This window comes from Urocampus carinirostris, chromosome 13 (genome assembly GCF_059441175.1).
Source record: "Urocampus carinirostris isolate Australia breed hairy pipefish chromosome 13, RoL_Ucar_1.0, whole genome shotgun sequence".
In the NCBI taxonomy this organism is placed as follows: domain Eukaryota; kingdom Metazoa; phylum Chordata; class Actinopteri; order Syngnathiformes; family Syngnathidae; genus Urocampus; species Urocampus carinirostris.
Genome location: NC_142361.1, coordinates 13,868,241 through 13,881,347, shown reverse-complemented (window position 1 = coordinate 13,881,347; position 13,107 = coordinate 13,868,241). Strand labels below are relative to the sequence as shown.

The following is a 13,107-nucleotide window of genomic DNA, read 5'->3' as shown; positions in this document are numbered from 1 at the left end:
AAGTTTTTATTCAATTTAGGGCTGAAAATGTCCGTTCACCAGAAGCAGTGGACAAAGGGATGCTATGTTTTTCTTCACCTTTTTGTTGTGATACTTCCGTTACCGACCCCTAGTCGGAATCTGATTGGCTAAACAAAGTTTTTTTTGTTATTTATGTTATGCCTTAGGGCCTGCAGTGCTAATTGTGAAGGCCTTCAGGTAGATTTTTGACATTTGCAACAAGTAATGACTGAAATGTCATTAGTTAAATGCTCATATATAAAGCAGACATCTGGAAGCAGCACAAACGGGGCAGCAATAAAAGGAGTCTGGCAGAACATTTGGAATCATTTACCGTAAAATTCAGACTATAAGGCGCACCTTATTATAAGCTGCACCCAGTACATTATTGAAGGACAAAAAACATTATGTACATACATAAGCTACACCCGACTATCAGATATTTTTCAGGCCAACAGAGAAAGGCCTTGCTGGCCATGACGGCCCACCACTGCTTTTGTTGTCTTAATACAAGCTGTGTAAGTAGTGAAAATGTCTTTAGTTTAACTAATACTGGCATATTGACAAATTAAACCACTGCTTTTCTTCTACTGTCATGCTGCAGCTTTTTATGAATTACATCAATGTATGGTAGGGGGATCAATGAGGAGAGCTGGTTAATCCACAAATGTGGCTAAGTGCCTGCAGAGTGAATCAATTTTTTTGTCTTAAATGCAACAGTTGGAGAGGTACATAACACATAAGACAGTAAAGTCATGGAGGCCACCACATGTACCTCTCCAAGCACTACCTTGCAAAATAGTTCTCCAATTATAATCAAAACATTTTTAGATCTTATTTTTCTCTTTTAATTCTTTATTTTACAGGTTTACCCTGGAGCGCCATGTCTAATCTGGTTGCAAACAATGTTTACTAGATTGTTATCGATGAGAATAAGAACAATTCAATTCAGAATCCGTGCAGAATTTTAACGGTTTTCTCCAAAATTACAAAGAGGCAAAAGTTAGGTTGATGGAAAACTCCAAATTGTTGTTTTAGCTTTGCCATTTAATCCTATTCCTTTCATTCATGTCTCTCTTTCAAAGTCAGCTAGGACGGACATCGGTGTGACAAGCAATATTGAAAATGGATGTATGGTGACAGTGATTGTAAAGTGTTACCTGGCATCCAATGCCCCGGCCAAGACATGGAGGCACCTTGTGATAGATGAAGTTTCACTTCCTGAAGTTAAAATGCACACAAACATGCACAGCGGTTATTAGATGACAGTATTAATTATGTGTAGAGGAAATACACAGTGTTACACTGATAACAGAGCTGCCAAATATTGAAAATAATATTTAAGAATGGTTGAAATTTAATTTTTGGGTTCGTTTTTTTTTCTCTCAGTAGCATTTAAAATTTCCATTTTTAGGTTAAAAGCTGTTCTTAGACAATGTTATCACAAAAAAACCTGCAAACACCAAATATGCTATTAATATTAACCGTATTTCATGAATTTAATATGATTATAACTGTTTATTTTTTGTATCAATAAACATATCTGTAACAATCAACATTTTCAATACAAAAATTAACATCGCTCTTTTTTTCGTAGTTTTCATAGAAAATGAGTTTTTGGAATTAATATATATTGTAGCGCAGTAAACTACTGAATATTTCTAGTACTTGGTAGCTCTGTTATAATATGCAAAGCACGAAAGTGAAAGGCACAGATTCAACAAAGAGCTGATACGTGGATAAAAGCTGATTTCCACACGGTTCTTACCAAAGAGAAAGAGCCTGTGTCTCACTAGAGCTGTAAGCTTAAAAAGCAAGCTGCATGTAAGAGGAAAGACAATAAAGCCAAAGACGTGAAACACGAGGACAAAAGTAACAGATGCAAAAAAGAAAAAAAAAACGGTTGCCAATCACAACAACAATTGGAAACAGTTGTAAAACATGCCTGGCAATCATTTCTTTTTCCTTTTGGGAGGCATGGCTTCTGTCCATGTCTGAAGAGGGTGACACAGACAGTAAATACAGCCGGTGGCCTTGTGTATATTTTTCTAAAAGTGGAATGATAACCTGTCAAAGGATAAAAAAAATAGGTTAAATGAAGCAAAAAATGTATCCTACGCACAATATTGATTGCACTTCACTTGTGTCCTCAACATTATAGTGAGATATGTTCATGAATGGGTGAAAAACTGCTCCCATACTTATACTTATCGTCAAGTCATGTTTATTTGTATAGCCCTTAATCACAAGGAGCCTGAATGGGCTGTAGAGACCACAGATTATTGCAAACCACAGACTATTATTACACCGTCCCCTGATTAAAACCTACATGAGGGCAAGGAAAAACTCAAAAACCTAGACATGAGGAAAATGAAGAAACCTTGAGGTACTTTGCACATTTTTTGTTCCAAACCTTATATGTTTTTATATGCAAACATTTTTATCTTGTTGTTGATTTCATTGGGGTCTTATTTACTGCATGTTTGCACGGGGGAAGAGGGAGTAATTTAATCTGTGCTGTATGTTGTACATAGCATGTGTGACAATTAAGTTCAAATTTAAAAATCAAAATATTTGTGAAGGCCCGGCAAAACCTCTTGTATGTGCATATTTGCAGAGTAGATATGCTAAGCATGACAGTTTAGGTATGTCTTCTATTTGCTGCTTTGGAAGAAGGGTGTGGGAAGCTTTAATCGATATCATGATGGGAATCAACATGCCTGCACTGATCTCTGCGAGGGCTAAATAAATTACACAGCCACAAAGGATTTTTCATGTGGGGGTGTCACCCATATCATCAATTTAACACGATTAATTATATGAAAAACTGCAAATCTTAACTAGAACGTCTGCATCAGTGCCAAAAAGGCAATCGTGGAAAGCTTTCATTTCAAACATTTTCAGTTTTAGTTTTTCTATTATTTAATCGAGCACTCATCTTTGTGACTGATAGCATAGAACTGAAGTGCAAAGTATGCCCTTCATCTTTAATTTGTATTATTACTTGATTGTTGCTAGGAGAAACAGAAAATGTGATAACTTCCATACAATGTGGACTTTTTCAATAAAAAGTAAACCTTGAGGAAGACATGAACATGGTGTTGGTGCTCGCTTTTTGAAGTCTGTCCTCTGGCTTGCATCACCTCTGAAAAAAATGATATTGACACAATTTTTAAATGAAAAAAGGAGGTAACATTTCTACAGCAGAGAATATTTTCAGCCTTTTCTGTACAATGCTGGGGATACATCGAATCTCAACTACCCCAGGGCATGTCACAATCTGTAAATGAATGAAAAATATGATAATGTGCACGACAAAATATTTAAAAAATTACATCAGGCACGGGCTGTGATGTCATCATAATATGCCAATACAAGGGTCTTTGGCTTAACACAGCAGCAACATAACCCGAATTAGAAAAGTCAGAACATGCCTAACACTAATAATATTGTGCAGTGTGACCAGATATTTAAATATCCACCCCCAAAAAAACATCAGATTCATTCTTCAAATTCAACCTTAAACAGAAAGTGTTACCCAGCTCCGACATGTGTTCTTGAGCCTTCTCTGTGAAAGACAGCAAGCTCTGTAGTAAAGTGTGGCCAAAACTGTTGGTTGCGGTTGGAAAATCCGACTCGGCTTTATTGCGATCCCTGCAATGAGAAGTAAAAGGTATTTACTAAAGGTTTGTTTTTTGTTTTTTTCAAATGTGTCCTTTTGCTAAACAAATGACTGTAAGCAGTCCAAGGAACCAAGCGGGGAAGAGATAGGAAAAAGACCTCACAACCTGCGTCGAGATTTAAATGTACTTGTTTTGTGTGTTTGATTGTTTCGAAATTTTTCGTTGTCGCTTAAAATGTTTAGATCAGGTGATGGTGTCATAACAGTCTGTGGTTTGCAATAATCTGTGTTCTGTGCAGCCCTTTGAGGCTCTTTGTGATTAAGGTCTATACAAATAAACCTGACTTGACTTGACTTATAATGTTAATGAATTGCATTATTTTGTAATTGTGTAATTGAAAAATGGGCAGAAAAAAATAAAATTAACTACTATTTGAGAACAATTGGTGTAGCATGAAATTAGTAAAAGTGAGATAATATACTTTTTTCAAATACAGTCCAAATGTCAACCTAAACCCCAAAAAAGATTGAAAAAGAAAAGATCATGCATGAGCTGCGATCATGACTTTAAGCCAGGAGATGACGGCATAGAGTAACACATTTCCAAAATTCTGAACAGCACCTTTAGTATTGCAGAAAATTACATTTTACAAATGTAATTGTATTCCTCTGATGGGTCAATGTTTAGTGCCACAACACAAATTGAGTTAAGTTAAGAACCAAACAGGGGGAGCTTCATTTAGCCAGACCAAAGCTTTCTCAAATTGAAAGGATTGGTTTGTTACCATTTACTGGCATTCAAATGCACTTATGTTTCATAGGCAGGCATCTATTTTTCGCAGATTTTGTTTTGCACATCAAGGCTGCTAAAAAGACAATCCTTCATTCTACCTTCAAACTCTTTTAAAAAATAAGGACGCTGTGAGATGCTGTCACCATACTGAAAAAGTAATGAGGACAGCCTCATTGGTATTCGGCTCTGAATGCGGGAATTTGCTTTGGCAGCCAGGAGCCGAAGCTGTCCTCACCTCCACACTGTGTAGCCGTTGAGCAGAAGGAACTTGAGCACATCCTGAGCTCTCTGCCGGATTTTGTTCTTTTCCTTCTCAGTAAGGTTGTGGAAGGGCACAAGAGTGGCATGCCCACGTCCCCCTTGGGAGACACAAGGGTCAAAAAACAATAAAATAAGTAAAGAACTTCACCTCTTTGCTTACCACACCCAATGTGCTCCAAGATAGATATTTTTGCCACTCCCAGGCCCACTTTGTATGAGATAGGAATGCGCATTAGATTCAGCGGGACTTTCACTAACTGGTATTGCCTGCTGTGACTATCTAGAAAATGGAACGTGCCCTACCCTGCTGATCAATCTTTTTTCTCTCTTTGAGAAACCATTGCAAAAACCTCTTCAATTTATTTCCTGCAGAGAAACAAAGAGGTTGTGTTCTTATTTCATGCAGATATTTTATCCAGAGTAAGACAAACATTTGTAAGCTTGCTGTAAAAATGAAAGTTTAGTTGGAACTTTAGTCTGTGCTCTGTTTATGTGGCCGATGAAATTAGTGTGGACACAGGAGGGTAAATATCTCTTGTTTTACAATAGAGTCTTAGAGGATCCAGACATCTACAGTAATAAAACACAATGTCTGTGTTTTTCAAACTAGACAGCAATATTTTGCATTTCTAAAGAAATCTGAATTAGGGCAACTGTCCTTGTGCAAATCTGAAATCAGGAAAATAAAGTATTACTTAATTTAAAAATTGCTCAACATATTATTATTTAAAATATAATAACAACAACACCATTCCTTTTTAAAAACTTTTTTTCAAGACAATTTATCAAAGCATCAAATACTTCATATTTTTACATTAGTGAGTTCATAGATTGTTATTTTGTTTATTGAGTCTTTCATTTGTTTATTATATCTATTGTTTTAGTTCATTAAATTTGTGTCATATATGTTCTATACAGCACTCTTTCTGCTAGCACCTTTGAATTAAATGAGAAATCCTAAATTGGGAACAAATGCATATGCTAAGTAGCAAGGTTATTTCATCAAACGATAGCAGCAGTCAAAGTAGATAAAGAAATGACGGCCTTTGTGTGGCTTGCTTCTTTGTAAATATATCTGCAATCTAAAAGTGCTGATAAACTCAGACTTCTATACACTGTGAATATAGTGAAGCTGTCGGACACCGTCAAGGACATTCATGCAGTCCAATCAGATGAGACCTGTCAATCAAACTAAATCAATAATGTGTTTCTCTTTTTTTTTTCATTTTGCAATAAAACTTTATGTAGTATTTTATTTTAACACATTTGAGACGTACGACAGCAGGAGAAAATATGCCTTCATTAAAGAAAGGAGACAATACAGACACTCCCCTACTTACGACCATTCGACTTACGAAAAATGGTAGATAGGAAAAAAAATGTACATGTCGAAAAATATCTGGACATTGCTGTAAATTAGATTTTGTATTGTGTGCATCTTTTTCAGAGTACATGACATTACTGTAGTTCTTCTTTCCACCGCTACAAGCGTGTGGTGGTGCTGTGAGAGGTCACCCAGCATTCAGCGGAAGAAGAAATCTCCTAGTTTGTGTGTAAACATTCTGTATTGAATCTCCAGCACTCTAAAAACGTTGACATTTCTAACGTTTAATATCTTGTGCATCCATTTAATATGGTTGGTATAAAGTCTAAAGACGAAGCGAGCCGTTTCTTTTGAAATGAAAGTGGAATAAGAAACCTTGATGCTGTTGAGAAATGGTTGGATTGCTTTTTTTTTATTCACCCTCTAACACAGAGGAAGACCTCTTGAATTCCATCTTCCAAAAGTAAGTTAAACTTAGCTTTATTTATCTTTATAGATATATTATTTCATTAAATTATTATTTTTTTTAGAACAAAACAAAGTTACTTATACAAGCCTTAAAACTACTTATATAAACCTTAAACATACAAAAAATAGCAAAGAGCAAATTACGAACCAATTCAACTTACGAACAATCGTCCGGAATCATCCCGTTCGTAAGTAGGGCAGCGTCTGTACAAGACTTCTGATTCTCACAATACATATATTCTTAAATTTGCCATTTTGTGGTATGTAAGAAGCTGCAGTATCCACACATTCATACAATTGTAGATTCTATGATAAAATGGAATATTTTATATTCAACTTAAACAAAAAAGTAAAAAGTCTTAGAGGAATTCAAAGCTACAGATAATCACATCTAAAAAATAATGTCTATTATTCTACAAAAAAACTACCTACGCCTTTGAAGAAACGTCTTACTTTGACTTTTTGAAAAGAAAAAAATTTGATGTTGGATGTTTTGTATCAGTGGATTGAACTTGGACTGCCTGCTGCTTTCCCGTCAAACGCTGATATCTTTCAAGTGCAGCTGTTGAAAACAAGAGCAGCTCTCGAGACTAATACTAAAACCATTTAGAAATACTTTCCAAATTGCCTTATAGACTTTTGCCTTGTAAGTATAGTATTGACTGATTGCCTGGGTCTGTGGATCGTACCCAAAATCCCTCATCTTAATGATTGGAGCATGATTTATTTAATTTTAAAATTTTTACAGTCATTAAACTCTTAGCCTAAAGAAAATGTGCAGCCAAAAAAACTCAAATGTGAAACAACAAAAGGGAGGACATATTTATAAGGAATGATGAAGAAAACATCCCAAGATATGATCATCATTTGTACCTTTACTCTCTTGATCAATTTTCTTCTGCTTTGCCCAGGAGTTGTGGTAGTTTTCTGCCAACTTTTCAGCCATGGACTAGGGTAAAGACAGAATTGAAAACTCAGCTCAAAAGTGTGAAGGGTGCAAGAAGCTGAGACCATTGGAAAGTAATTGTGATTACTCACACACTGATCCCACGATAATGTAACACTGCTTGTGTCAAAGGGTTTAGGGCTGAAGGTTGAGGCCCCTTCAAACGACAACTGAAAGCATGTAGAAAATGCATTACATGCAATTCCACACTATTCGCCCAAGATTGAAAGTTTAAGCCTAAAACCAACATGAACAATTAATTTCCTAACCACTTATCCATTTTTATTGTGTTCTCTGTGCGTCAATTTTGAAAAACGATATTCAAATGCACGACCTTATAACGCTCGGGAAAGCCCAGAAGCACGAAATTATTCGATGCAGGCTTCTGATTGGCTGCCGAGTATGCAAATTGCCAAACAAATCGAAATTCCGAAATTTACAAAGATTTCGAAATCCGAATAAAGCAAACGTTTGATTTCAAAAACAAATTTAGTTTTTTTTCCCCTTGAAAAAGTTGTTGGCCATCCGGGCTGAGACGTTTTGGAAGTTGTACGCCCGACGTAAAAGATGCATGCCCCAGCACACGTTATTTCAGACACTGTGCTTACCAAAACATTCAAAAGGAGTCAAGGTGAGCATTAAGTACATGCATTACATCGTCAATGTATCTGCTTATAATAATGTTGAATGGTTTTGTTTACTATTTGATTAAGATGAGGTTTATACACTTGCAGGAGTAATCTTCACACAAAGAATTGCAAAATCACAGCTTGTCGAAATAAGTGAAAAAGCCTACAGCTGTTCGGCTGCCCATATTACAAAAATACACATCCAAATATCCACATACAATCAAAAACTTAAAACATGGACAATATGACACCACAAAAGTCTTTTGAGCCAAGTTTTTAAATTCAGATACGATGCTCATATTGCAGGTAACAATACTATACAGTATATATGACAATATAGAAAAATAATGTTAATGTAGTCCATTTAAAACTGATACTGTTTAAGGCTTATATTAGCCCATTATTCAGTATCAATACCCAGACTTTGTGGATGCGACAAGCAAGTACTTTTCATTTATTTGAACTTAATGCGGCACCTCCACTCACTAAATGAGTTTGGGTGTCCAAATATTTTGCTTTTGCCTAAGCACAAAGGGAATAGGTGACATTTCCAAATGCAGCGTCTTGGGGTTCACACAAGTACCTGCCCGGACTGCGAAATCCTTCTCACACAGGTGTTCAGGCCAAACACATCTCCCTCCTTGATGCGCTCTATGGTCCACCCAAAGGCCAGCATACTTTTTATGGTCTCCTTAATGGCCCAGCGGTATGCTTCCTTGTCCTGTTAAGACACGCAAAAGAACCATGAAGCATGTGTGAAACTAAAATTTGTCAGTGGAGAAAAGCAAAATCTATACTAGCAGAAGGGAAGGGAGTCAAAGAAGTGATTGTTTCAGAACAGAGGCGTTTTTATCTTCTATGCAGCAAATTACGCATGTGCCTTTTGTGAGCATCATATTTTACTTCCACAAAGTCCATACACCTTTTTCATTGCCAAAGTCAAGCACTTTTTAAGGACTTTCAAAGCCAATTTTCCAATTTCTCTAGTACAATTAAAAGAAAAATCTGGTGTGAATAGTTTATTTTGAGAGGACAGCAAATATATCTGCGATTTATACATGGTTTTTTTTAATCTTATGTCTGCCTTCATCAAGATATATTATTTTTAGATCTTGAATAAATTGCTGATATATTTGTTTTTCAGATAAATCACTCCCGATATAAGTTTCAGGGAAATGACCGAAATACATAGCTTACATTTTCAGTTGCAGGACGTTCATCCCATTAGAATTTACTACTGGGAAAAACTACCCTAATTATTTTGCATGGCCACAATAAATGTCCATAATTAATATGTAATCCTTGCACTACTTCACATTTCAGAGTGCCTAGTTTAGGTGTAGCATGCACGTCTCCTCTTGGGTATAACACGGAAATGTCATGATTGTCCGATTTGGAACACCTGTGGCAGCTTGATTGGCGCCAACAGAGCGGACAAGCTGATAGGGCCTTAAGAAGGGTGTGGCCACCAGTCTCCAGTTCAAACTTTGTCAGATCATTGCGAGCTGTTGTGTTTACACTCAGTGAGCGTTTCCATCCGACTCCGTCCCTGTTAAACCTGTTTTCTGCCTGATTCCTGTTTTCGACCCATTTCTGAATCTGACTACGCCTGTTCAGAATGATCTGACCAAAATCATAGACTCAGCACGCGATTCTCCGAGTGGAGATCAAAGTAACGCAGAGCCTCCTTTCGCTTTGCAGCGTTTACAATGGGCTGAAGGCGCCGTGCAACAAACCACGAGTACAGTCACTGCTCTGGACGGTACAGACCAGAACGGACACAGGACTCAATTGCATGCGTTTCTCAGGTTTTATTGAAAGAGAGTGAGATTTAGGCTTGCTTGATTGCTTGATCCGAGGACTGGCGAAGAGCGGAATCGAGCAAGGCGGGGGTGACACTTCCGTGTCGGAAGAAGGCAGGCGGGAATGGCACGTCGTTAGACTAGGGCTGGAGATCAGAGGCGATGTTGAGTTCGTAAAAGTGATGGTAGGCGGGCGGCAGGCAGAACAGGCGTAGTCAGGTTCAGAAATGGGTCGAAAACAGGGATCAGGCAGAAAACAGGTTTAACAGGGACGGAGTCGGATGGAAACGTTCACTGAGTGTAAACACAACAGCTCGCAATGATCTGACAAAGTTTGAACTGGAGACAGGGGCTTGAGAAGGGTGTGGCCACAATCAGCTTGTCCGGGCTGTTGGCGCCAATGAAGTTGCCAAAGGTGTTTCAAATAGGACAATCAAGACAGGAAGGGGTGATGATGCCTCATATGACAATGCCATACAAACTTTTGTCAGCTGCATTTAATCATAAAGAAAGAAGAAATAAAATGACAAAAGGAAACCACCTGAGAGCAGAGTTGGCGTCATTTTTAAGTAGACTTCTTGCGAAACACTGCAACAATTTTGAGAATTTACATGCAATTCACCCGATATTCAAGCACTTTTCAATCTTCGAAAACACAACATTAAAATTCAAGCATTTTCAAGGATTTTAGGCACCCGTATGAACCCTGTACCTTTTCTGCCAGGGCTCTGTAGGGCTTAAGGAGGGGATGCACCTTAGTGTTCTCACACAGTTGCTCTCCATAAACCCATCCGTTGGCAAACTGGCAAAGAAATCAATGCGGACATTACAATAATGCATTCCTCGCACACACTTTATTTTTTCAACAGGGGGACAATGAGTTTCTTCTACCTTATCTAGCGACCACTTCTCGTGAGTGTGCTCGGCATATTTGTTCACCACCAACTCTAGTCGCTCTGGCACAGACACGCTGAAGGAATGAATTAAAACAATAAATCTAAATTCGCTGACCATGCTCTCACAATGCACTATTATGATGAAACATAAAAATGAGAAGAATAAATGTGACATACTTTGAAGTTTCCACAGGTTGCGGGTCAAAGTTTCCTTCTGTGTTTTTGTCCAAACAGAAGCTACAATTTGGGTCCATATGGTCAGGAGGAAGAGCCTCAGCCATTGCACACAGGCAATGGACACATAATTTTGAGAATTCCTGCTCAAATTGCTGTTGAAAAATGTAGATAGTAAATACAATCAATGCATAATTTAGAATGGTCCATTAACCTGCTGTACATTTTACATTAGTAATCATAAAAAAATGAGAGAATTGTAAAAATTCCGGCTACATTTATGGACACTTAAAATCTTAATGTGTGATATTCATGGCGAGTAGGGTCGCTTGCTCTCTTAAAGGAGACTGTGAACGTAAACATAAAGTTGGTGCAGTGAAAAAAAGAGAAGTTAATTGAGGAAAGGGCAGCGGGGACTGTAAGTATTTATACAACAGATGTGTTTTACACTGTAGCCAAGCATTCTGGTTCACTTTTAATAAATCTACTGTAAACATGGATTAGTTTAATTTGGATTAATTCCAAAGGTGAAAAAAATAAATTATCCAATTAGTGATATTTAGCTCAAGGCACATGATTTGTGTATGAAAATAAGTATAAGGTGCAATTACATTTTTAAAATAGAAGAATGGTTGGAAACAAAATATTTAACTACATATAATCATTTATTTGAAAGAGTGACAATGAGGGAGGGGTCTCAAACCCTGTTTAGCTCGGCAGCCACACGGTAGAAATAACATTTCTTCAGGGGCCGAACTAGTAGGAAGGAACAAAAGAAAGAAGGAATGAAATAATAAGGGAAGGAAGGAAGGAAGGAGGGAACGAACAAACAAACGAAGGAGGAATGAAAAAAGGAGGAAAGAAAAGGTGAAAGAGAGAAAGACAAAGAGATAGAATAAAAGAGAGATGGAGAGAAAGGGTGAAATAGAGAAAGAAAGAGAGAAAGAGAAAGAGAGAGAAGAGAGAGGAACAGTGAAAGAAAAAGAGAAAGATAGAGAAAGAGAGAGGAGAGAAAGAAAGGAAGAGATAAGAAAAGTGCAATAGAAAGAGAAAAAGAGTGTACGAGAGAATTTCAGAATAAAAAGAGAAAGACAGAGAAAGAAATATGAATATAAAGAAAGAGAGAGAGAAAATAAGATGTAGCGTGAGAAAGAAAGAGAGAAAAAAGGGAAAAAGAAAAGGGAGAAAAAGGAAATAAAAACAAAAAAACAGAAAGGGAGACACAGATTAAGATAGACAAATAAGAGAAAGATTGAGAGATAAGAGAAAAAAAGGGGGAAGACAGAGAGGAGAGAGACAGAATAAGAAATACAACTTCAACGTCTTTTTGAGTGGTGCCTGGCTTTGGCAACATCAATTAAACATATGCAACCAGCAGCTAGTTTTCCCCTTGCGCTTCTCTTTGGGTTGTCTCGCAGGCCGGATTCAATCCCTAGTCGGGTCTGATCCGTTCCACATGTTTGACAGCCCTGATAAAAGGGAACCTTTTCAAGTCAAGTCATGTCAAGTCATTTTTATTTGTATAGCCCTTAATCACAAAGAGTCTCAAAGGGCTTCACAGGTTATTACACAGACTATTTTTTCAGACTATTATTACACCATCCCCTGATCTGGAACCAACATGAGGGCAAGGAAAAACTCAAAAACCTCAACATGAGGAAAATGAAGAAACCTTGAGAAGGGACCGCACATGTGGCAAAAGTCAAGTCAAAGTCAAAGACAGCTTTGTTGTCAATTCTGCAGCATAAACAGAGAATTGAAATTACGCTTCTCTCAGCCATCAGTAAAAAAAAAAAAAAAGCTATGCTAGGACACACAACACTAAGACACACATGTAGACAGTATGGCAGATAAATAGAGAGTGCGGACACATAAGTCATAAAGTGCAAATAGTACCTTGTAAACCAAAGGTTCGGAGTTGTGCAAATTGTACATGATTGTGCAATGAGCAAGGTAAGCTCATTTTGGTACTAACATCTTAAAGTAAAGTGTCAGTCATCAAACAGCAAGGAGTTATATTTTTTTACTCGAAAGATTGTTCTTTTGAGACGCCTCGACATGATGTCTAAGGACGTATGATGTCAGGAAAATTTGGAACAATAATGTGCTTTTGAAAGGCATTCTTTCATGTTTTATTGTTCTTTGGTCAGCTAGAGCACATTTCTAGGTTCAGGGGAGCTCTGTTGTCAAAT

General features: G+C 37.3%; 1 protein-coding gene across 1 annotated transcript in view; it reads right to left on the bottom strand.

Moving 5' to 3' along the window:
• The window catches only part of ryr2b (ryanodine receptor 2b (cardiac)), a 99,258-nt gene that overhangs the window by 41,143 nt on the left and 45,008 nt on the right, over positions 1 to 13,107 (bottom strand). The window contains exons 53-64 of the mRNA XM_088351035.1: positions 10,919 to 11,070; positions 10,737 to 10,815; positions 10,558 to 10,647; positions 8,627 to 8,764; positions 7,507 to 7,584; positions 7,342 to 7,417; positions 4,651 to 4,774; positions 3,539 to 3,654; positions 3,078 to 3,145; positions 1,946 to 2,067; positions 1,769 to 1,818; positions 1,161 to 1,221 (exon numbers count right to left, since the gene is read on the bottom strand). Coding sequence (XP_088207161.1) covers positions 1,161 to 1,221; positions 1,769 to 1,818; positions 1,946 to 2,067; positions 3,078 to 3,145; positions 3,539 to 3,654; positions 4,651 to 4,774; positions 7,342 to 7,417; positions 7,507 to 7,584; positions 8,627 to 8,764; positions 10,558 to 10,647; positions 10,737 to 10,815; positions 10,919 to 11,070 — 1,154 coding nt within the window. The remainder of the gene's footprint in view (positions 1 to 1,160; positions 1,222 to 1,768; positions 1,819 to 1,945; positions 2,068 to 3,077; positions 3,146 to 3,538; positions 3,655 to 4,650; positions 4,775 to 7,341; positions 7,418 to 7,506; positions 7,585 to 8,626; positions 8,765 to 10,557; positions 10,648 to 10,736; positions 10,816 to 10,918; positions 11,071 to 13,107) is intronic.